This window comes from Perissodus microlepis, chromosome 6 (assembly GCF_051167445.1).
Source record: "Perissodus microlepis isolate ML-2025 ecotype Zambia chromosome 6, ASM5116744v1, whole genome shotgun sequence".
Taxonomy (NCBI): Eukaryota; Metazoa; Chordata; class Actinopteri; order Cichliformes; family Cichlidae; genus Perissodus; species Perissodus microlepis.
Window position 1 is genome coordinate 4,971,977 of NC_140466.1, and position 26,335 is coordinate 4,998,311.

General features: G+C 42.0%; 2 protein-coding genes across 2 annotated transcripts in view; one reads left to right on the forward strand and one right to left on the reverse strand.

The window, feature by feature from the left end:
• Positions 1 to 2,223, reverse strand: part of maml3 (mastermind-like transcriptional coactivator 3) — a 142,002-nt gene extending 139,779 nt beyond the window's left edge. The window contains exon 1 of the mRNA XM_084930317.1: positions 1,075 to 2,223. Within this exon, the coding sequence (XP_084786443.1) occupies positions 1,075 to 1,452 (378 nt within the window). The 5' untranslated portion in view covers positions 1,453 to 2,223. The remainder of the gene's footprint in view (positions 1 to 1,074) is intronic.
• A 5,705-nt stretch (positions 2,224 to 7,928) lies between these two features.
• On the forward strand, positions 7,929 to 10,147 carry LOC146384881 (E3 SUMO-protein ligase ZBED1-like). Its single transcript, XM_084930318.1, has 2 exons — positions 7,929 to 9,036; positions 9,246 to 10,147. Exons 1-2 carry the CDS (start codon positions 8,651 to 8,653, stop codon positions 9,889 to 9,891), a joined length of 1,032 nt encoding a protein of 343 aa, XP_084786444.1. The 5' UTR covers positions 7,929 to 8,650; the 3' UTR covers positions 9,892 to 10,147.
• The last annotated feature ends 16,188 nt before the right edge of the window (positions 10,148 to 26,335 follow it).

A 26,335-nucleotide genomic window follows, 5' to 3' on the forward strand; every position in this document is an offset into this window, starting at 1 on the left:
ATGTTGACATTCCCCACATGCATCCTTTGGTCTTTTCTAAAGGAAAGTAGAGCCCACGGGAGACGGGGAGCAGGCAGGGACACCACAGTGTCTGCCTACAACCTCTCTCACACAAACAGCCAAACACCGGGAGTGAAGATCGTTCACAGCCTGGACAGCCACGAGCAACTCACCAGCCCTCCATATGTTACCACTGCCCCCTACCAACAGGAAAACACCCTAGCACTCCTATAAAACCCACTCTGACTGTAATGACAAATGACAAGTGCAATATCTTCACAAGGGCATGCAGCTATTGAGGCATGTTATGCGATCGCTGCATTCACGAGCGAACCTGAAGAGCTAGGAGTTAATGACAGTGTAACAAATGTTCACAAACTACTGTGGCATTCATCTGAAGTCAGCTGGCAGGTTGCTTTAAGTCCGTGGGTGGCTTTGATTGGGTGTGTGTGTGTGACACTGGGGACAGACTGCAGATTTTGAGAGTATGTGACAAAGGTTACAGTGCAGGCTGGAGCATTAACTGCTGCTGCTGCCGAGAGCAAGGAAGCAGTGTTGCAATGCTAATGCTCTCCTGTGTTGCAGAACAATTTCCACCCAAGAACAAGAAAGCAGAAGTTATTTTTTAGATGCAAACACACCGCGAGCCATCCTCCAGAAGTTACTGAGTAGTTTCAGAACCTGACAACTGAAAGTGCCCCCTCCCAAAAAACAAAACAAAAAACACTGATCTCGCAGAATAAGATCAAATATCTGTTGTCAGGCTTCTAATTTCCACACAGAGCACAATCGAAGCCCCAAACTGCAGCCTGTTGGCTCCAACGAGGGGCCGGACTTCTTTGTAAACAAAAGAACTTGGAGGAAAGAAAGTGGAGCGAGCGCTGAGAAAGAAAGCAGCGATTAGCGAGCATGTTTTCAACAAGTTTTCTGAGTGATGAACAAGAAGAAGCTGTGCAGCTTGCGGGGGGTTGGAGGGGAGAGAGACTGGGGAGCAGAGATGGAGGGGAAATGAGCGAAAGTGTGGCGTGTTTGTGTGTGAGTTGTAGGTGGCCGTCGCAGTCAGCTCGTCCTTACCGCTATGAGCGTGTTATTCCTCTGCTCCGCGGAGGACGCAGAGTCTGGGTCCAGCTGCTTGCTCTGGGGCTGCTTGGTGCTGCTGCCGCTGGCGGACTTTTTGGCCCTTTGCTCCAGAGTCCGCTGGTACAGGTTGACCGTGTCCCTGCGGTCTATCTCCATCTGCTCGGCGTGGGCTTGCTGGTACCTGTTCTCGCAGGTTATGTGGTGTTTCCTGCAGCCCTCTATCCGCTGCCTCAGCCTCTCCACCACCGTGCTGTGCTTAGGTATTCCCACCACGCTCGCGGCGGGCCCCATGCTCGCGGCGGCCGGGTTCATGCTGTTGTTGATGCAGATACTGCCGTTGGGTCCGGCAGCGGGGGAGGCGAAGTCCCCCATCACGGGGCCGAGCGGCGGCTATTTTGGAAGAACTTTTCTCCCAGTTAAGCTCAGCGCCACCGCCGCCACCTCCTCCTCCTTCCACCTCCACCTCCACTCCACCACCTAGAGTCCGCTTTCTCTACGCGTGCTCCGCCGGCGAAAGGTCCCGAGCAGCCGGGCAGCGGGCGGAAGATACGGCCGCTGAAGAAGAGGGCAACAACCGGGAGTGGAAGGTTTAAAGGGCTGGGAGGCTCTCGGTCATGCGGCTGAGAGTCTCTTCTTTTCTTTCCAAGTGCTAAACACAAACAACACAAAGCCCCCAAACTGAATTCAACAATAAAGCCGCTGCCACGCTGATAAGAGCAAAAACACACAGCGGTACAGCGACGGTGCGAGTGGGCACCCAGCGCTCATATGCGCACAAACCGTCCCGCAGAGGAGCAGCGGCGGCTACAGCAACAGTCCACTCTCCGGCTCACCGTGCCGTCCTCTGAGAAAAAGTTTTGCTGCCTAAACCGAACGGGCTCCAGAGTTTCCCAGTGAACTTGCATCTCATCTGGTTTTGGTTTGAAAGAAATCCCGGGTAAGATGTTGTTGAGTTGGGGGGAAAGCGCACAAGCGCCTTCGGTAGTCCGATTGTGAAGCAACCAGATAGTAGGACAGACAGCGCAAAACGCGGATATGGGAAGCAGTGGCGGAAGTCTCTAGTCACTGCCTGCCACCATCACAATAATCAGGTCCGCTTCTCCACCATGCCAGCGGAGTGATATCAGGAGTTTAGTAAAAACCAGCTAAAGGCTGTGCGAAGAGCCCGATGGTGGAAACCAGGAAAACACGGAGTGGAATCCACCAGGGGACGTGTGACCTGTCCTGAGCTGTTTTAACGGGTTAATAAAGGGTTAAGAGAAAGGTTAACATATTGGAACTCAAGGGAGAAGCACGCAAAGAGACAGAAACTGCGTTTAGGGGGTTAAAAGAAACGCAAGACTATACAACAATAAAATGAGGCGCAAATATAGATGAATGTAAAATGTCTTTGAAAAACTAAAACTCAGCAGAAACGAGTAGGGAAAAAAAGCCCAAACACAAGAGGTAGTTTCAAAATTTCATTAAAGTCAGCCATAGTTTAAACTTGCAGGGGTGGTTGGGCTTTACTGTTTGGAGATTTATAGATAAATTATTATCATTTGTTTCTTGCGCATCATACCAGATTAAGCAGTTACTCAGTTTTTTGCAACTTCATAAAACAATCCAAGAATTTAAAAATGAGCTCAAAAATACAAACTTTAAAACAACAAAATGCAAAAAGGAGCAAAAAGTGTGCAAAAAACGAAAACAAAAAACAAACTATAAATGCACAACACAACAAAGCAAGGCAGCTCTTTGGAGGGCAAAAGTTTAAATGTAGCATCTGTCCTCTATTGCGGCAGATAGTTAAGGCCTTTTAAATATTTACACACTTCATACCAGTTTAAGTTTAGTTTTCACAAATACATAAATCTCTCCAGAAGATATGGAAGCAAGCGCAGGTACAGAAATACTCTTCACAAACAGACAACAAACAAAAACAGAGACAGCAGCCAAATGTATGGATTACACAAAGGCCCCTCTTTGATTGATGGCTCAGCAGTTGCAGCTTCCTTTAAAAAAAAGAAAGAAGAAGCTCCACTTGTGTTGCCAAACAGATGATGGTGTTTTCTTGATTTGCTTGTTTTGCCTATTTACTCAAGTCGTGGTGTGTTGAGCTCTGCAGGCCCACTGCAGGTTACACCCATTTCACACAAAAATAGAGTGCCAGGTAAACGGGTGGAAATGAGTTCCTCCTCAGACTGAAGTCCATGACTATAACTTGTAATTATCCATCGCTGGAGCATTTTTAAAGAGGACTGAACATGTTATTTTATAATGAACATTTTTTAAATTGAGTTCAACATACAGATTGTTAGCTGAAAACAGAAGATGGGAGTTTGGAAGGTTTAACGCCAATTTTTAAACACTAAATGCAAATATTTGTATTAATGTCCACTACAGGAAGCCATTATTGTTGAATATGATACGCACTAATCACAAATCCTGGCCGCGCTTATTTAAAAAGGTGTAAAAAATGACTTTTAAATGTGCAAAGTGAGATCTTTTCAGGGGCTGGTGAATCACCACTGAAAGAATTTAAGCAGGAAGTGATAATGATGACATAGCCGTTTTATTCTCAGGCCTCTCTTTCATTAAGATGTTTGCTGGTGTGCTTCTTCTTAAACATTCAGATGTTCTTTATGTTATAATATGTTATAATATGAGAAAGAGTATGAGAGTAAAAGTGTATTCAGTTACATTAAAGACCCTTAGTATTAATAACAAGTGCTGATCCACTGAACTGGTGGCCATGTGATTCTTGTCTTCTTATCACTTTCCAGTATCTGACTTCTCATACTCAGTGCATGTCATGAATCACAGATATTTTGCATGTTTCACTGACACATGACCATCCAAGTTATAATCACCAAATTATGAACCCAACACTGAAAAAACGACAGGTCCCATGACGGCCACTTAAAGGTGGCTCCAAAAAATAAATAAATAAAAAATAACAAAGAATTAAACATATTCATAGTCTTGTACATATGAAAAGGTTTATGCTCCAAGGCTATTTTGCTTCATCAAAACAATTTATCAGCACATTTTCATCTCTGGAGCCTCAATTAGTGCAGTTTTGACACACAGCATGTCCTTTGGTGTGTGTCCCACTTTTTTTGTCACTTTTCTACATTCGCGACTACATTTTGACCTGCATGATGTTTTCCTAACCTAAGAGTGTTTTACTGGCTAAACCAGGGGTCCATGTAGCTTATTTGTAGCTTCATCTGTATGCTTGATCCACAGCTGGACTTTAGTCATCAGATGGACAGTTCAGGTTGAGCTGTTTGGAGACCATTTAGAGAGGCATGGTTGAGCTGGTTTGGACATGTGGAGAAGAGGGATAAGGGATGAATTAGATAATATGGAGCTGCTATGGTCAGACTGACAACACAGAAACCTCCCACACCTGTTTTGCCTGCACAGTGGCAAGAGCGGTGACTTGCACATCTTCAGCAGCTACCTCGCACTTATCCGATCCAGGCAGGGCCACAGTCTGATGCAAGTGTTGCAGGATGGAAGCGACTGTGTGGTGCTCCACGCACCGGATACACTGACGCCGTCACTCATGAAGAACCTTGGGTAGATCTTGCAGTTGCTCCAGTGACAACAGCTGGAGCATCAGCTGTGTGTATGCACTGGAACAAACCAGATGATGATGATGATTGAAGCGGTATCTGGGTCTGTGAGATGCACCCATGTGGTCTGTGAATTTACCTTGTTAACCAAGCTGCTAACATTAGCTGGTAGTTACTGTTAATCTGTGGCTCTCTTCCACAGCGTGTCTGTGTTGTGTCTTCCTCCCCTAACCCCAAACGGTCACGGCAGATGGCCGTCCCTCCCTGAGCCTGGTTCTGCTGAAGGTTTCTCCCTGTTAAAAGGGAGGTTTTCCTTCCCACTGTCTCCAAAGCGCTTGCTCATAGGGTGTCACATGATCGATGGGGTATTCTCTGCTTTCGCTGTATTGTTGTAGGGTCTTTATCTCACAATATAAAGAACCTTGAGGCAACTGTTTTTGTGAATAAAAAATAAAACTGAATTAAATAGTTTGGCACTCCAACCTTTTGTCCAAATATGGTCACATCTGGCACCAGAAAAAAAAACATTTTGGCAGCCAGAATGCTAAAATTAAGACTTTTAAACAGGACCTGACCAACCAGTGGGTGACATCCATCTTTTATATACAGTCTACACACTCTGTTCTTCTCCTCATTTCACCAAGGAGCACCACAGACTTGGACACACATACACACACACACAAATGGACAGCAATGTGAATGTTAACCAGACAAACACATGTGGTTTATTTCTGTTACGTCGCAGCAGAGCCCAGTTATCTCTCTCTCCGTCACTGTCTGTGCACCTCTCTCTCCCATTTTTATTTTTATCTGCCATGTCATGTGGGAGTTCTGAGCTCCATCCCCGACTGTTCGGGCCATATGTGCTCCCTTGTCTCTTTCTAACCATCCCACCAACACACACGCATGTACTCACACACACAGTCCTTCACCCCCTCACATACTGTACACCAACAGAGACATACGCACGCACACAATCGCACTCTCTGCTTGGCAATTAAACATGGGCAGCATGTGTCTCTGCTTCCACTCCATTGCATGTTATTCATTTCTGTTTCCTGTCTCAGTGTTAAAAGGTTATTTGGTTCCTGCACGAGCACCAGTGATCACGATTGCTTCACTCGCAGAGGGCAGATTTAGCTTTCTCTTCGTCTACAGGAAGTTCACCATATTTGATGGTCTTAGTTTCAAAACATCCTCTTGGAGTGTTTTGAAGCTAAAAGTCATTTGTGTTAAGATTATTCCGTGAGGACTCTTCCACACCGATACCACAGACCACGGTTTCCCAACCTTTTTTGTTGCAATTCATTTTAATTGAATGACGCAATATGTTTTTGCAGCTGTGCTTTTGAGCTAAACATAGAGGTGTTTTCTGATCTGAGAGTCCAGTTAACAGAAAAACATTGCATGTCTGTGACTTCAAAAACTGGTGAAAAATATTTGTCTATTTTATATTGTTAGATTCAGGCAAAGAATGCGTTAAGATTTGTTAAAAAAAAAAAAGAAAGACAAAAGATGTCTAATATCTTAAGACCTATTATGCAAATTTCCATGTGTTTATTTTTGGACTCTAGAGTAGCTTTGCATGATTCACAGTTGTAGAAACTCAGAAAGGTTTCGGGCACATCCTCACCGACTCACGGTGTGCACAAAGAAGAGCAAAAGTCTAAAGAGGATGATGCTGCAGCAACACTTGCAGTATGAAGAACAACTTTAGCCCAGCCCATCCTTGCTGGCGCTTCATTGGTGGATCCTGGATGTACATGACTGGGTGTATAAATTTTTTTCTACTAAGCAAAAATCTAAAGAAAGGCACATGCTATTTTAACTGATGACTGAGATGAAGGCTACGTGATATACAGGTGAAAATAATCCTTATTTGTCTTTCATTGAATGCTGGTGCAGACCCCAGATTTTAGCTCTCGCCCCTTTAAGCCAACTTTCTTTTGATTGGCTGCCCATCGCTATCAAAATGAGTTGGTCAGGGCTTCTGTGTTCACAACCAGCGGCTCAGGGATAAGCAGTGCTGCTGAGATATCAGCATTAGTGATATGTTCTCTTACTGACATCATACAGAACCAGGAGTAGAAAAAAAAAACGTCCTGAAACTGAGTTTTTGGATTAATATGACAACTAATTCATTCCACTACGTGGTGCAGCCCATCCAACAAATATGGTCACAAAAACCCAACATGGTGTAGCCAAAATACTGACAAAACCAAAACCACTGGGAGATGTCATGGCTGTTGCATCCATCTGTTATAAATGGCTGGTGCTGTGATTTTTCCTATGCAACCCTCAGTGTGTTGGTGATTGTTGACGTGCTGCTATGTGACAACAGACACACCATTCCTGAAAAAAGTGGAGGAGAAAACAGTTTTTTCCTCCACTCGCTCCCTTCTTAGCTCCGCTTTAGCGGCTTACTGCTGCTGGTGTCTCGTTTGTGTGGAGCGTAAGAGATGAGGAGAAACCGTTTATTGAGGCTGAGAAATATTCTGACCTCTGTGAGCCATCTTTCCCAAACCATAGCAAAAACTAGAGCGTATGAAAAGCTGTGGAGATTGTCAGATTAAAATTTTAAAGAGAAAGTCATGACATTTCTTCACCGAGCGCTGTGTATGGTCTTGCTTGTGACGTGTTGGAGCACACCACTCCAGAGCTAGGAATGACACTTGACGCTGCGCGGCGGTGTGGCGGTGGTTAGCTTCAGAGTTAAGAAACGACAGCAGTTGTGGTTACAGTAATGATGGCATCTATACTTTGGGAGAGGATGTAATTAAAAAAGTATCATCCTAGGAAGCTGGAGTATCCGGAAAAAACCCACCCAACTCCACACTGACATCCCCGGACGGACGATGGAGTCAAACTCAGGACCTTCTTGCATATTGTCCTGATAATGTGTCTGAAATCTGTGTATTACTGTTGTTTACATTTAATATCAAATCTATTTATCTTGGCTTTCATTATGCCAAAGGAGACAACAGCATTGGTGTATCTGTATTTACAAAGCCATGCTGGGTAAACTAGCTTCTTATCAGTGCAATCTCTTATCATCTATGAACAGCTGTTATGATTTCTCTATCTGTAATACAGTTTCCTACCTGGAACAAAATTGTCTTACGAGCCTCCAGGTTGCCAACCAGCATCTTCAGTAAAGAAGTCCCTCATAATAATAATAATAATAATTATAGCTGTCGAAATTAACGCGTTAATTGCGATAATTAAATTTTGGAATTAATTATGTTAGAATATTTAACTATTTAGCGCAACACGCAGATAAGTCGCTCCCATAATTCCACTTGATTTGTTCTCCGCGCCACTGAAAATGGAGAAGCAGGAACAGGATGGCCTTCTGGATGGGGAATTTAAATACAAGAAGAACATAGATGGGACAATAAACAAACGCGTTGTAATTTGCACTCACTGTAGTAAAGAGTTTCAATTTCACCGTTCAAATTCGACCTTAAAATACCACCTTAATGCCAAACACGCGTTTGTCGGGGCAGCAGCTTCACCCGGCCTGCGTCAGACCACTCTTAGTGAACGCAGGCCACTCGGTAAGTCTTCTTTGGACAAACTGACCGACAATATAGCCAAATGGATAGCAAAGGACTGTAGACCGCTAAGCATTGTGGAGGACAAGGGCTTTGCGGATGTTTTAAAGGTTGCATCTCAGGACGCGTCCTACAAGCCCCCAGCGAGAAGCACAATAACAATTCGAATCCACGAACTGTATGAAACGGAGAAAAAGAAAAAAGAAGAGGCTTTAGTTCACACAGAATGCGTGGCTCTGACAGGAGACCACTGGACATCATTGAGTAATGACAATTACCTGGGAGTTACTGCGCATTTAATCACTGAAGCCTGGGGTCTGACATCCTTTGCGCTGACTATAATGAAAAGAGCGGCACTTTGCGGAGGCTTGTGCAGAGCAGTTCCAGACTGTTGCTCGCAGGTGGAGAATTGAGGAGAAGGTGACAACAGTAGGCACGGACAGTGCGCGCAATATGATCGCCGCGGCTCGCATCATGCCATTCAATCACATGCCGTGTACCGCGCACATTCTACAGAGATGCATCACAGTGAGTCTCGCAGACAGTGGCTTTGTCACTGCGCTGGCCAAATGCCGCAAAATTGTTGGCCATTTTAAGCACAGCCCAGCAAACACAGCAGAGCAGAACGCAGAGCAGGTGTCACTGGGGCGCAAGCAGGAGCCGTTGGCCCAGGACGTGCCTACGCGCTGGAACTCCACGCTGGAGATGGTGAAGCGCTTGATCCGCAACCAAACTGCAGTAACCGCGACTCTGGATAAACAAAAGCATAAACTTGTCCTCCTGACGCCTCCAGAGTGGGACAAACTCCAGAGACTGGAGACACTTCTAGAGCCCTGCAGGTGAGCCTGTCATTGTGACCATAATTGTAGGTTTAGATTAAATGTATCAAACATACATCTTAAATCAGTTTTGTTATTATGAAAATGTCTTATTTAAAAAATAAATGAAATCAAATATTTTATTAATATTACCTAGTATTAAAAAGCTTTTTTTAATTTGCTGTCTTATCTGTGTGTGTGTGTGTGTGTGTGTGTGTATTCCACTGCAGATATGTGACTGAACTGCTGGGAGGAGAGGCCTACGTCTCCTGCTCTGTAGTTCTACCAGCCTTCTGCCACCTGCGCCGTGTCATGGAAGTAACTGATGAGGACCCTGCATATGTGGTGAGGTTTAAAGAGAAGTTTAAGGAAGACCTTGCTTCCCGCCAGGAACATACCAACTATGCATGGCTCCAGATCGCAACTGCACTGGACCCACGTTTTAAAGACCTACGCAGTGTGCCCAAGACTGACAGAGAAGCAGTGTGGACCACACTGGCAGGCATGCTGCATGAAGACTCTCCTAGAAGATCACACACTGCAGAAGAAGGTCCAGCCAAGAAGAGGCTGAGCCTGCTGCAGATGGACTCTGAGTCAGAGGAGGAGGTACAGCAGGACAGAGCCATACAGCGCTACAGAGCAGAGCCCTGCACTGCCTTAGAGGACTGTCCCTTACAGTGGTGGGCAGCTCATGCAGGAGCCCACAGCCAGCTGGCCCGCCTTGCTCGCAGATACCTGGCCACTCCTGCCTCCACAGTGCCCTGTGAGAGGCTGTTCTCTGTAGCAGGGCACATTGTGAACAAGAAGAGGTCTGCTCTGCACTCAGAGAACGTGGACAAGTTGGTTTGTCTCAGCAACTGGCTGAAGGATGAGTAGACCAGAGGACCGTGTGTTTAGAGCTTGTTCTATGGTTGAATGTGATTTAAACAATACTTTTCACTGTTGTTCATATTTTTTTGCACTAATCTACCTTACCCAAAAGGATGATTGGAGATTTTTTCTATTTTGCCTGTTGAATTAGGCCTATGTTCTGTGAACTTGAAGATGTATATGGATAAAACAATGTGCTAGATTTAAACGGGTGGAAAACATTCAGTAAAAATCCCTCAGAATTATTTGAACCCCTGTTCTGCTTGTACTGCTTGTACTCACAATTAATAATAAATAAAACAAACAAGTGTGTTAAAAACCACTATCTGTCCTGATTTTTACACATATATACACATATACACATATATTTCGAGTTGCGATTAATCAATTTTTAGGCTGTGATTAATTCGCTTCCAGCACAACACCCAGCCTACGTCAGACCACGCTGAGTGAACGCAGGCCACTCAGCGTGGTCTTAGCATTAAATAACACTAACAAGTGTGTAAAAATCCGCTATCTGTCCGTATGTTTGCACACATTTTGGTCATATTTCGAGTTGCGATTAATCATGATTAATTAATTTTTAGGCTGTGATTAATCTGATTAAAAATTTTAATCATTTGACAGCCCTAATAATAATAATAATAATAATAATAATAATAATAATAATAATAATAATAATAAGCTGTGTTTTTGTGAGAAAGCCCTGCAGCCCACAGGAAGGGCTCATCAATAACAGTGTTTACTTTAAATAAAATAGGAACTAAATGGACAGACAGAGAACTCAGCTACATCAACTGACTGACACACAGGTAAAAATATTCAGAGTCCTGAAAGAACATTTGATGGCCGAGTAATCTGCGTGGAGTTTGGTGTCAAACAGCAGCAGCTCTAACCCTGAAATGTAAAAACAGGGACCCCACATATTCGTTGACATGCCAATGTTATGGAAAGAAATATAGTGGCAGAAGCAAATTCTTACTACACTGTTTCCCTGTGTTTCATCATCCCCGATCTGCTAGACCCGAAGCCACGAGGATTTTCTTGGAACATCTTGGCTTTCGCTTTGCTTTGTAGACAGACGAAAGGCTTTGGTTCACTCGTTGTTGTTCTGGGTTGAGCAAGGAGATGTCTCCACTAGCCCTGGGCGAAATATTGGCTCAAATAACTTATCCGGTGCTCTTTTTTACGTGCTTATACTGCTCTACACCTCAGAAGAGCGCGATCCCCCGACTGAGAGAGTTCCTTTTTAGATTCGAGTCAGCGTCTGTGGATATGAAATTCTACTGTGGAACCTTGGAATAATTAATGTTATGTTTGGTCCAAACTGTATCAGTAAGTAAGATCAATCATCATTTCCTCTGGTTGTACTTCTGGTCTATAAGGCTGTGAAATATCATTCAATTGGCATAGCAGCTGGATCAGAGCCCTGGTTATGCACTCATCCTATATAAGCTCGTAGGATGAGTGGCTTCATGGTAAACACTGGAATCCAGTACTTGGGATTACAGTCACATCATCAGCTGAACAACCATGTTCATATCTGTCAATCTGAGATAAATCAATCCAAGAAACTAAAGAAGGATTCATCACAGTGTAAATAAGCACACATCCCCAGTGACTGAACTTTCCTCGGTGACAGTATCTTGATGTGCAGTCACAAATTTATCTGTTGATATCATCGGTGGCAAACTCATGTTAGCTCATGAGATATCTGCAGCACAATTTGATCTCAAGCCCACTGGACAGTTAAACTTACTGCAAAAATGCCTGCCTTTCATAGTAGATACAAAATTCACATTTAATGAACCACTTTCAAAGCAGATGAATTTTGTCATAAAAAATTAGCATACAGTATGTCTTCTGGCATGCGCTTTATAATTCAGATTTCATGTAAGCTTTTTGGATCTCTATATACTCTTTGATAGTCTTTATCAAAACAGTTTGTCAAGATCTTGAAATATCTCCTACTTTTCATACATTCAGCATCACAGGTGGCTGTAGCTCAGGAGGCAGAGCAGGTCATCTGCTGATCGGAGGTTCGATCCCTGGCTCCCCCAGTCTGCATGTGAAATATCCTTGGGTAAGATACTAACCCCTAGTTACTCTCTGATGTGTCCGTCAGAGTGTGAATGTCAGTTAGAAAGCTCTTAAAAGTGCTTAGGTGAATGTGGCATGTTGTGCTTGGGGAGAGTAAAAAAGTCACACCAACCGTCTCTGTGTCCTCTGCCTTCTGCCCGGCAGTCTCAAATTCAACATCATTTCCACAGTCTCAACCATTTTAACCTTATTTTTAATTCAATTCAGTTTTATTTTTTTTATATAGCACAAAGCCACAACAGCAGTTGCCTCAAGCTGCTTTATATTGTAAGATGAAGACCCCACAATAATATAGAGAAAACAGAGAATGCCCCAACAATCAGATGGTCCTCTATGAGCAAGCACTTTGGTGACAGTGGGAAGGAAAAACTCCCTTTTAACAGGAAGAAATCTCCAGCAGAACCAGGCTCGGGGAGTGGCGGCCCTCTGCAGCGACCAGTTGGGGGTGAAGAGACAGAGATTAATAATAACTAAAGAGTTGTCTCCAAACTGCTGAAAATGAACTGTCCCTCTGACATACTCATTTCTAATCCTGTCCACCCTGGTCACAAAAATCTTAACGTCTTCAGCTCTGCCGCCGTCAGCTCGGCCTCCTGTCTTGTTGTCATTGCTACCATACATCATAGCAGGTCTCACATCCATCTTGTAAACCTTTTTCCTTTCACTCTTGCTGCTATGCTAACAAATCACCCCTGACACTCATGCCCACCTGCTCCACCCTCTCTCCTCTTCATCTCTCTTGTGCACTGTCCATTCTTGTTTCTATCTTAAAAACTGATAGCACCTAGCATTGTGACTAAATTATAGAGGACTCAGCTTTTATAGCGATAAAAAGTTTACCTGGAACATTTAGACTACGGATCATTATTCTCCAACTGGTGCTCATTTAAACTCAGATATTAACAAGCTGGCAGCCATCTATCCATCCAAAATGATGAGGTAATTACTTAGACTACCTAAAAATGTTCAATTAATCATTCAGGAAGCAAAGCGCACATGAAGGACGGGCTGTGTTCTCATATTTATTCTTCCACGGATGCTCCTGTGTTATTCCTGCTGCTCTATTGTGATCACTCTTTAGGCCCTTTTCACATTGTGCATTTGAGGCCCCAAATGCAGAATTGATGCAAAAATATCTAACAAAAGATTAGCTTTAGGTCATTTGAAGAAAAACTAACCATCAAAATAAAAGATAAAAAAGACAAAAAAAGATTTTGATGAATGTTAAAACTTAACGAGAGACCAGAGAGGTAACAGAGCACAAACAGAAATGCTGGGAAGACTGTTACTACAGCTACTGACAATGGCAGCACACCTGAACAGTGCGTAGATATAAACATAACAGATTGTGCTATGTTAAATTCACTCATTCATCCATTTTCTTGACAACTTTTCCAATTCAGGATCACGGAGGGCTGGAGAACACCACTGCCTACGAGCAAGCACTTGGTGACAGCGGGGAGGAAGAACTCCAGTTTAAGGCCAAAGAGGCCTCCAACAGAAACAGGGTCAGGGAAGAGCGGGCACCTTCTATGACAATTTGTCAAAAAAGGGAAAACAATGGAAAGAGAAGTGAGAGATATGGAGTGAAAACAAGAGAAAAAATACTCAGCATCATAGGAAGTTCCCCCAGCAGTCTGAGCCTATAGCAGCGAAACTAATGGAGGGTTGAGGGTCACCTGATCCAGCCCTGACTGCAAGCTTTAGCGAAAAGAAAAGTGAAGCCTAACCTTAAAAGCAGAGAGGTTTCTGCCTCCTCAATCCAAACTGGGAGCTGGTTCCACAGGAGAGGGGCCTGATAGCTGAAGGTGCTGCCTCTGGTTATGCTTTTAGAAACTCGAGGAACCACGGGTAAGCCTGCAGTGTATGAGCAAAGTGCTCTATTAGGAAATATCACCCTGTGAGGGCTTTAGGAATAACGAGGTCTGATCCTTCAGGGCGTTTTCATGTGAGGACAAGGATTTTAAGTTAAAACTGGATTTAACGGGGAGCCAATGAAGAGTGGCTGCCAGAGTTAAATCAGCACACATTGTTTTTTGATCACAAAGCAATGAAACGGTGACTGCTAACAACTGCACCACACAGCTATTTTGTAGTATACGTGTCAGGAGTGTGATTAATCTCAGTTTTGTGCTCATTATGAAGCAAACTGCTGCGTGTCTGTAGTTTAGAGACAATCGCTGACAGATAGCATTTAATATAAATTTATAAAATACATAAGAGCAAAGGTCAAGAAGGAAGACTTAGATTGCATGTCTCTACTTTAAATAAGCTGAGTACTATTTGCACTCACAGTCCAGCCCAAGTACGAGGAACAGAGTATCCCCATTAAACAGCTGACTGACTTTGAGGAATTTCCACTCAGGTGTTACACATCATTGTTACCTTCAAGGAAAATGGAAACAATAACAAGCAGTGGTTAACACTAATGAATGGAATAAAGCTGCTAATTTAGTAAAGTTAAAGAGAACAAAATGGGAAGCTTAGCTCACACACTGGCAGGCACATAGAGGAAAGAACGGAGTACGGCACATTCGATCTGAACAGGATGTGCAGTGTTGTGTTGCAGTTTCCTGATTGAACAACATGTTATGGGCCATGAAATGCAATTCATTTTTAGAAGTAATATCATGAGAAATGATTGTTTTTGGGGGGTATTTATGATATTAAGTTCTGTTTATTATTTACTGTGTTCATTTTGATTTTTAACTCACTGTTTAGCTTTTCAACTTTGTGTATTTTCTTAATATGCTCCTTCCATTATAGGTATTAGTTGTGTTGCTCTCTGATTGGTCTTATATTTTTACAGTTACGGTTCTCTGCTTGCCCCTTGTATCTTTGTCTCTGCGTTAGGTGTTCCCCATTTCCTGTTTTATTTTGGTAACCCTTTTTTCGGGTGTTAGTATTCAGGCTTACTTTACCCAGACTCGTTTCCCTGATTGCTTGCACCTGAGTGTTTGCCTCAGTTATGGATAGTGTTCACCTTCCCTGAGTGTCTCTGTGTGTATTTTTCCCTCAGTCTGTTTCTGCTTGTTGTCACGTCATACTGTTTACTGTGGGTTTTCTGCTATCCCCTGTGGTTCCCGAGTTCCTGGTATTTTCCCTAGTGCTTCCTCTGCTCATCCATGGACGTGTTAGTTAGTTGCCTTTTGGGCTACTGCTACAAAGGTTCATATTTATTTTGATCCTTGCCTGCTCGCGTGTCTCCTTTGGGCTCCTATTTCACCAATAACCACAACACTCCTTATGTAAATGCAAATGTGAACTGACATGTGAGCGTGTTCTTCAACAGCTGATGGGGCCCAAACTCTGTGAAAACTTCGCGCATCACTTTGGGTGAACGAGTGTTCGACTAGTTCATTAAAAGTTGTTGTGTTGTTTTTAACTGTAACATTAAAGAAGGGCTTAAATTTAAAAAAAAAAAAAAGTCAACTCTTTAGTTATGGATAGTTCATTTTTTTTTTTAAAAAAAAGGAAGACCTAAAGTCTAAACTGTTTCTGGCAGTCAGACTAATTGCAGGTTGCAGAACTACAGCTTTTAATCTTCGACCAGACAAAGGAGCCTTTTTTAAATAAGTAATTTGATGAAGTCATTAATACACCTGAATCACAACAGCCTATTAGCTGATAAACCCAACTATTACCACCATTGTTTAAAGCAACAATTCTCATTCAGGCATACACCTGTTCAGATAAAAAAAAAAAATCTCCTATTCAGTCAACATGTTCATGTTATATTGTTCTGCACACCTAGAGAAACCACCACATATATTTCAATTTGAAGATCAGCAAAGCTAATGCGACTCAGTCCTTGGTACTTGAATGTCTGTACAGGAATTAATAGCAAAATATTAAATAGCTGTGTTTTCATTCAACGTGGGGATAAAACCAACCAACAGAGTAACAGTGACATCTCTAACAGCTAAACATGAATATTTCATCTTTTAGTTGGCATATAGTTTGTATTGCTTGTGAAGATTTATCGCAATTATTATGTATCGCTTTGGCCAAATGAACATAATTCAATTCTCCAATAAACAAATTAACATGGCTTAATTTTTTCACCAACTAACATCATGTTTTCCAAATTAGCTTCCAGTCTTATTAAATAATAGGATTTATTGTCTGTAATTGCTGGGAAGTGTAACTCTTGGGAATTACACCAAAAATATGTGAGTTATGTTCTACAGTTTGGACATTAAAGCCAGCATTATAACTTGTATGAGTTATACGCTCAGAAAGTAAAGTATTTAAACTTTGAGTGTGCACTGACTATGGGATGACAGCTTCTAAGGTCTGCTAATGTACCCTTAACAGGGGATACTTATTTGTACTCGTGTGTTTCAGAGACAAATCTTGACCCTCAAATAATAGTTTCCTACCTTAATGTAATGGTACGAACACTGACCTTTTAAAAAAGCTGCAAAAAAATTGATGCTAAGATTAGATGAACTTAGATTACTATTCAAACACTGGGGAAGTGACTGGCAGATCTACGGCATATTTCTAGGCTTACTGACCGTACTGCTTTTGGACTGAGCGAGCAAACAGGGCCACAAGAGAAACTGAGTCAAACTATAAGCTTTTAAAGAGATAAAAATTAATATTGAGCAGAAATAAATTTCAGCTTATTGGTGTGGCACATTTTGCACAGGCATGTGGACATCAATGTGCAACAAAGGAAGGGTGCTGGTGCCAGCACTGACAAGGTTAGCCACACTCAACAAACTAATCTGATATCAAGAGTTTTATCCACACATTTCAGTGACTTTTAAATTATAGTGGACTATAGGGAAATCTGATTAGTGGTTTCAAATAGCTCATGCAATATTTATACGGTGTTTAATAATGCTATCGTCTCACGAAGGAAAACAGCAGCAGAAAACTAGACGGACAAATGTTGAAGTTTCCACATAGAGGAGGTCACGTCAGACTGTCTCTTACAAATTCAGAAATATAGATCAGATTATTGCAAAGAAAGAATTAAAGACATTTATCTTTGTGTGTTTTTAAACAGCTACAACTACTATGGTTGGCACACGGTCGTGAACAGATGTCGGCAGAGCTTCTTCTCCACCTGCACAGATTAGTTTTACCTTTTTTTGGTTGTGGGTTTCAGTCACACTTCACATAATGTTTTTTTTTTGTCCTTTCTCATTCTTTTAATTAAGAAACCTTTAAAATTTTGTATATTTTTCTTTATTTTAATCACTGTAAACATAATATAAACAGCAGAAGCATTCTTGAATGTTTGCAGGGTAACCAGATTACCATCAGCTGGGTGGTGTGGCCCATTGCTACAAGCCACTGGTCTGCCATGCAGGCAATATACCGTACTCGCTGGGTGTTGGATTTCACCACAGCTGTCCTTTGTCACTGATTCTATTCATAATTTTTATTTACAGAATTTCTAGGTGGAGCCAAGAGGTGGAAGGCTTCTACTCTGGTGGATTAACCTAACTAACCTAACCGTACTAACGGCATGTCTGTGGGAGGAAGCTGGGGTGCCCGGAGAGAATACACAGTGCTAATGTGGCCTGATTCGCACAGTCTCCTCTGAACAGTTGATGTAGAGATGCGTCTGCTAATGCAACTCTGTGTGGCATTTATCTGGGCTCTAATCTGAGGTGCTGTTAACTTGTGATTTCTGAGGCTGGTGACTCTGATAAATTTATCCTCAGCAGCAGAGGTGACTCTTGGGCTTCCTTTCCTGGGGCGGTCCTTATGTGAGCCAGTTTTGTTGTAGTGCTTGATGTTTTTTGCGACTGCACTTGGGGACATGTTCAAAGTTTTAGCAATTTTCCAGACTGACTGACCTTCAGTTCTTAAAGTAATGATGGACTGTTGCTACTCAGCTGATTGGTTCTTGCCATAATATGAATTCTAGCAGTTGTCAAACAGGGCTGTCAGCTGTGTACCAACCTGACTTCTGCACAACACACCTGATGGTCCCATCCCCATTAAGAAGGCAAGAAAACCCACATATAAACCCTGACAAGGCACACCTGTGAAGTGAAAACCATCTCAGGTAACTACATCATGAAGCTCATTGACATTAACAAAGCAAAGGGTGGCTACTATGAGGAATCTAAAATGTATATATATATATATATATACACACACATACATACATACATACATACATACATACATACATACATACATACATACATACATACATACATACATATGTATGTGTGTGTGTATGTATGTATATATATATATATATATATATATATATATATATATATATATACATTTTAGATTCCTCATATATATATATGTGTGTGTGTGTGTGTGTGTGTGTGTGTATGTTTTTACAAGTACTTCTAGTTTTGTCGCCTCAGGCCAAGACTGACTGCGACATGTTAACAGTCTGTCTGCATTTATGGATTAGATAGCATCTTTTTGCAAACCTTCACTGATTTGCCTGAGGCTGATTACAGTTACCAGACAGGTTTTTTCCCTAGGTGACCTGTGGTTGGTTGGTCACTGCAACTTCTTGCAGCTGGTCTCCAACAGCATAAAAACCTTTTCTGGTTGTGAGGAGGTTAGTGTCACATGACTGAGCCTCTCGACTCAGTTTGAAATGCTTTTCCTCCTCTTAGTCTAGACAGGTTTTTTTTTCCTCTCGTTTAAATGACTAGTGTATTAGTCACCAAGAACATCCCTAGTTTGAAAACAGAACTTTCTTCATGTGAGGCGCCATACTGGCACTGAATGAAACTGATACAGTACACTGTAAATAAAATAAAACTATAAAATCTACGAGTGAAATAAAATGTAAGAGTAAAAATTCAGTAAAATTCACCCAGTTTGCTTTTTTCATTGGTAGAACTGTATCGTTAAACTTAAAATTTACACTTAAAAATGTCATTTTTGTCCATCGAAAGGTTATCTTAAGGTGTAGTAATTAGCTTTAGAGTGAATATTTGTGTAGATCCTCTGGACTTTCTGGGGAATGTAACAAAGACTTTTTCTTGAACTTCATTTCTGAGGATTTATTGCAGTGTTTTCATTTTTAATTCAGCACACATTTAAGACCAAATCTCTTTAAATATTTTTATTGTGAAGCACAAATAACAATCACAAATTGTCCCATAGACTGACATTGCTTTCTTTTTACAGTTTTGGCATAAAAAAAAAGGGGAAAAACAAAGCAAACAACAACAACAGCAACAAAAAACAAAACAAACCCAAAAAACAAAAACAGGAAAAAACAAAACCATTTAAGACCAAATCAAAACAAGGCTTGCAAATATTTGACCTTGGCCTGACGTATCAGTGTAACTTCCTCCTTTATTCCCCTGTGCACCTAACACATGACTACTACTACTACAAGCAAGCAGTTTGATAAAGACAGTCAGTGCTGTGTGTGTGTGTGTGTGTGTGTAAAACAACATTCCATTCATTCCTGAAGGACTAAGCCATCCAGAATGGGCAGCAGCACCAGTTACAAGCACACAAACATAGGAAGACACACACACACACATGCATACATACACTCACGGCCTTTTTTTTTTTTTTAAAGTGAGGTGGTTTTATTTTCCATCCATTTCAGTTGTCAGCACTGACACTGTGGGAGTGGGTGGTTGTGTGTGGATGTTTGCAGGATTTTTGAGCGGGGGAGTGTCCAGCTGCATTTGGTCTCTGAGGCAGCCATTGTTAAGTTAAAATATGGGTTTCTCACCATAGGAAAAAAAAAAAAAAGAAAAGCAAAAAGCTCCAGCCCGAGCTCTCAGCATTCACATCATTTATGCCTCAACATGTAAAGGTATAATGCTGCTTGAGATGGTGCTCCACACACACAGTTAGCCAGTCTTTGCCATTAAAGGAGGCAGTTGCTTTTGAGAGACAGAGCTAAAGTGATTATTAAGACATGTTAATAGCTGTTTTCACTGGATTTGCCTCTGACTTTTTCACTTACACAGAAGCACAAAAGATCATTTGTTGTTCACTCCTTAACAAGGCAGAGACGTATTTCTCTTCTCACTGTCATGCCGGTTTGTCTGCTCACGACTTCAAGTGTGGGTGGCAAAGAATGAGTTTACACAAAAGGCACACACATTGACACACAAACACACACATGCACACCCACACACACTCACTCAGGGTTGAGAACTGTCGTGAAAATCAGCAGGGCGAACTGGGATGCCCGTGTATCTGCTGCATCTTTGTGGCTCTCTATGTTACATTAAAAACCAATCAAAGGAATTCAAGCACAAACATCCACAAAGGGAAATGTGCTAAACCTAATTTGAACATTTCCTCCCACACTGACACCACATAACTCCTCCTCCTGCTGTGGTCTTTTATGTTTTCCTCTGAGCTCCACACACCAGCTTCTGCAGCTTTTTGACATTCAGGCCACACTGTTCACCCAGAGATGACCCTCGGCACGTGCTCAGTGATAACCAGAGGGAGAAAGGGGTTCTCCTTCCCTTTGGGCTCTTCCGGAGACTCCCATCCCCAGGGTGGCAGAGAGATGGAGAACACCGAGCCTCTGTCTCTCTCTCGCTCTTTGTGCAGAGGTTGCTGGGTTGTTGCACTAGACGGTCTTCCTTTGAATATTTAATGTACGCGGCACTGCCTCCAAGAGCGAGATAAAGAGAGAATCACACTGGTTGATATATTGATGAGCCACAGGGAGAGCAGAGGAGGGGGTGGAAGGAAGGAGGTGGTGGTGGTAAGAAAATGAGGAATAAAAGGACAAGGATGGCCAGAAAAAATAGAAAGACAACCTTACTTAAGAGCACACTGATGCTTGTTCACTGTCCACATCCAGATGTTTACCAGCAGCTGGTATTGTCTGTGTGTGCGATCATGGCAGAATGTCCCCACAGACACACCTTTTGGTGCTGTAAACTTCATTCTCACAAACAGAGGTGCAGTAAAAGTGAACTTCTACATAGCCATTCATACCGATTAGAGGGTTGAAAATGTACACATTAGTTCCCAAGCAGTAAAAGTACAGATTTGAACTCCTTCCTCTAGAGCACAGGTGTCGAACTCCAGGCCTCAAGGGCCGGTGTCCTGCAGGTTTTTGATGTGTCCTTGATCCAACACAGCTGATTTAAATGGCTAAATGACCTCGTCAACATGTCTTGAAGTTCTCCAGAGGCCTGGTAATGAACTAATCATTTCATTCAGGTGTGTTGACCCACAGTGATATCTAAAACCTGCAGGACACCGGCCCTCGAGGCCTGGAGTTCGACACCCCTGCTCTAGAGTTTAAGGTGACTCGAGTAACATGTAACATGAGAGAGTCTGAATTCAGTCTAATTAAAAATAAATCAGTTAAAATATTCATTTTACTCATATACTTTAAGGTTCCTGTAAGTAAATCACAAGCATGATAAATGTAATAAATGAAGCATTTATTACCTTTTGACAGGTTTCCTTTTCAGTCCGCCTTGTTTACCAGCAGCATACCACCATTATTCCTTCAAAGGTGTTCTGGGTTTGAGCCTGTGCTGTTCCTGTGCTAGAAGCAGATGTCAGGGAGATCAAACTCAGAGTGGTCAGTAAGATTACTCCAAGTGTCACTAAAAAAACAAAACAAACCATGGTATTTTCATGTGCCAGTCCATTTCCAAGCAAATTTAAAAAGGGAAATAGCTGGATTAGGCTCCAGCCCCACGTGACCCTGAACTGGATAAGAAGAAGAGAATAGATGGATGGATTTACTAAATTTGCACTTTAAAAAAAAAAGTGTTGACCACAAAAGTAGAAATAAGTAGCTGCTATCAAGGTTACAATGGAAGTATCTTAGAGGGCATCATCAGTGTGACAAGCCATCATCAAGGCATAATAAAGTCCTTTTCTGAGAGTGTAATACAGCAACAGGCGGTATAAAACACGTGATGTCACCCATTGTTTATTTAATTAATGACTGAGCCCACAACCTCATCAAGAAGTCTTGACAGAGATCAGGTCCAAGGATGGAGCAATGCAGGATTGAAAGGAGTGATGAAAGGAGAATGTGACTGATATCAGATCAGGCTGCAGAAAAGTTTACAAAAATGTGAAAGTTTTAAAGGTGCAAGAGTTTATCTGCACGCAGACAGAGACTTTCACTCCTTAATTCAACAGTGCTGTTGCTGTGTAAAATAAACTGGGGTGCAAGGATTAGGTGAGCAGATCATTCAAACCGGCGGTGTGATGAAGGACTTTGGATTTGAAGCATTATCACACCTCTTTATGACAGTAATCGCTCGTGTTTTGCACCAGAGAAAGTGTTTAGTTAACAATCTACTCTGTTCTCTATCGCGTGGAATAGATGCACGCTGTCCATCCAGACTAGACTGCTAAGATTATGCTTAGCTTTCTTTCTTTCTTTTTTTTGTTTAGGTTTGATGCCTCACTTCATGTTGCACATGGACTGTGTGTGTGTGTGTGTGTGTGTGTGTGTGTGTGTGTGTGTGTGTGTGTGTGTGTGTGTGTGTGTGTGTGTGTGTGTGTGTGTGTGTGTGTGTGTGAGAGAATATTCTCTCCCTGTGGTGGCCCGTCCTAAGGCTCAGATGTGCTGCAATAAAGGCTGCTTTTCTTACAGGAATGTTATTGTTACCCACACATGCACACACATTACCACAGTGTTTACTCTCTGTGCACAGCGCTGCGACAGCCTTAAAAACCTCTGGCTGGGTAACAAGAAGCAGTGACCACACTCGCCATGAAGGCTGCAGAGGAGAATTACATGTTTTTTTGCAGGATCAGCTGTTTAAAAAGCTAAAGAGAAAAAATGGGTTTGAAACCAGACTTCCACTGAAGAAAGACTTATTTTAAAAAATATGGGACGGAGATCTTTTTTTTCTTCTTATTGCTGCTGCTGGACTAGATTTTCAGGAGGTGGAGGGAAAAAAAGATAAATGAGCATGAGTGGATAAAACAAATTAGAGTGACAAAGGTAAGAGAATGTGGGGGTGGACTGTTAATGACAATAAAAAGGCAGAGAAAAATAATCTTTGGTGTAAACAATGCAAACACACACACACACACACACACACTCTCATGCAGCACACCCACGTGTGCGTGTCATGATCACAAAGGATGCTGGGTAATTATGCTAATGATGCTGTAATGAGATGCACATGCCCTCTCTCATTAAGGAACGACATCTTCTTTCCTTTCAAAATATGTTAATTTCTTAAGTACACTACACGCTACCGAGTCGTACGAGGACTCGCACACAGAGGCGCACACACACAATTATAACTGACACACCGCTGCGGTTAATAGTGGAGTGCATCTTAACCCTGTATGCATACACAAAAACAGACACACAGGCCTTCAAACACACAAAAATACACATACTTCCATCACTTCAGGGGACATTACATGGACTTTCATTCATTTCCTATAGATTTACCACATGAGCACTGCTTTCCTGACCTAAATCTAACTTTATGCTCACCTTAAACCAAGTCATCGCTGTAAAATCTAATGAGTAACAGGAGGAGGACTTGCTCTATGTTTGTCCTCACAAATAAATGTTATAAACACACAGACACGAGGCTCTATTTATATATGAGAATGATATAGTGATGATCGTATTGAAACCATGGGGATTACATGGCTGCCATAAACAATACTGTGACACTGGATTTTATGGAAGACAATCATGTGCACACACTCGTGTCTGTGAACGAGACATAATGATGACTCAGAGATGAAGCGAATCATGTCGATTATGTTGTAACAATGCTGCATGTTAAGGTCTGGCATAGACAAGACGCTAACCTACAGTTCTCATGTGTTCAGTGGAGGGAAAATGTGCAGATGTGAAGAGGGAAATTAAAGGAAAAGGGCAAATGTGTTTTAGTGGGGATCTACTAACAGCGGGCCAAGGAAGGAGAAACCAGCCACAGGGTGTTGGTGGACTCTTATGGAACAACTGGTGAGTGAGCATATTAGCAAGTGTGTGCAATACTAGACCACCACACATACAAGACTATAAATAAAGTCTTAATTTCACAGCGTAGGCGACATAGTTTTATAATTCTGCCAACGCTTAATTCATAATGTTAGCTGAAAATGGAACAATAGTTCTCAACTACTGGAGTGAAAAAGCATCAACAAGTCTCATGGTGATGGAGCAAAATTTTAAATTTTTGGTTCATATTGTTGTATTGCTGAATGTGGAGGAGGTCAGGTTAGTGAAGGTTTACAGCAGGGACGTCGAACTCATTTTACATCGAGCGCTACATTCACCCCACTTTGATCTAAAGTGGGCCGGACGAGTGAAGCTCTACTTTCTGTCAGTGTAAAGATGTTTAACTACACATTTAATACCTGACATATGTTTATATGCAATAAAGTAGAATCTCAACTCAGCTTTTTGAGCAGGAAAAGCTGTAAAACTTAAATAAAAATACAGTTAAAAGTCTAAAAATGAATAACTTCAACCTCCTTCATATTTTCCAAAGCCACCCAGTGGGCCGGATTGGAGTCTTTGCCAGGCTGATTCTGGGATGGCTCAGATGGTAATGACGTGTGTGTAATACAGGAAATGCATAAAAAATATAAAATCAATTTAGACAAAAGGGACAAGTGAAAATGATTTTAATAAACAAAATCTGCTTAAATCCTCCATGACCACCTCCAAACAGCTGACACATAACAATGTGACAGACTTCTAAATTTAAGCTATAATATATGTTTTTGACTTCATGACACCATCATGACGTATCAGCACGAGGGAGATGGAGAAGCACCAGCCGATGTCAATAACCACACACACACACACACACTGACTCACCAAACACTCACTGAATATCCTTTAATCACTGTTATTTCACACTTTCTTGTCATGTCATGGTGACGCAAGGAGGAGAGAGCAATTAAATCTGACTGTCGTCTGAGCAAAAACAGAAAAACAAAAAGGCAGCGCCATCCCTGAATTTTATCTAGAATTTAAATTTTTTAGTATTTCTGATTTAAAAGCAAAAATTTCACAGCAAAAATTTCACTCCTCAAAAAAGCAGCTATAGTCAGTAATTTTGGAGTGACAGTAGATCGGATGTCAGCTCCTTTTAGTCCTACTTGGTGTCTTTTCATTGCATTGTTTTCTTCTGCTCTGTTTTAAGAAAGAAGTTCGAGACATGCTGCAGTCTAACCGCTCATCCACAAACAGCAGACAGGCTGAAGCTGCTGCTGAATGTAAGGTAACGCTTAACAGGATATGGCGGAGACCAAAACAGAGCTAAAAAGAAAGAAGATACTATTGAACACCAGAGTGTATGCTCTTCCTGGTTCTGCCTGGAGGTTACTTCCTGTTAAAAGGGAGTTTTTCCTTTCCACAGTTGCCAAGTGGCTGCCCATAGGGGGTTGTTTAATTGTTGGGGATTTCTCTCTATTATTGTAGCATTTTTAACCTTACAATGTAAAGCACCTTGTGGACACTGCTGTTGTTGTGATTGGGCGCTACAAAAATAAAACCGGGAAATTTATCGTTTTTAAATCCACTGAATGGAATTTTAGAAGTTATTTTAACTGGATTTGACATTAAAACTATTCTCTGATGCTGAAATTGGAAAATATTCCTTCAGCCACCCACGGTGTTTAATCAAGTTCACTCAAGATGTCAGGATTTATTTTGTTCTGTACTGTATAGCTGCCGCGTATGGTGGCAGCACAGTGGTTAGCAGTGTCGCCTCACAGCAAGAAGATCCTGTGTTTGAATCTAGCGGCCAACTGGCGAAATCTGCTTGTTCTCACTGTAGTGCTGGCAATAAGTGGGCCTGTGTGGGTTTTCTCTGGATACTTGGCCTTCCCTCCACAGTCCAAAGGCATGCATGCTAGGTTAATATGTGATTCTAAATTGGCCGTAAGTATCAGTGAGAGTGCAAATGTTTATCTGTCTCTCTGTTAGCCCTGAGACAGATTGGCGACCGCCCCTGTCTCGGCCTATGACAGCTGGGATAGGCTCCAACTCCCCTGAGACCCTGATATGGATCAGTGGGAAAAAATGGATGGATTGTGATTGCCTCTTTAAGAAACTATTTTGGCGTATATTTGATCCAGCTGCATGTTTGATTTAGTTTTAGGGAAATAGATGTGATTATTTCTGCTTCTACGTGACGTGCAAAACGGATCATCTCTGGAGGTAATTTGGGTTATCTCTGTCTTTGACACATTCACACACATAGTTGTGTCTTTCTGGTTGTCTTTGTCTTCCATACATCAACATCTCATACCAGCAGCCATCCAGACGACCCATCCATTGTTTCTGGGGAGACGAAGCTCTGGAAGAGATGCAGGAAATGTCACTGTCTATTGGAGTGTGCATGTCGGAGCACATATTTGTTTGGAGGACTGAACTTCCGTTACCTAAAAGTCAGTCATGCTATAG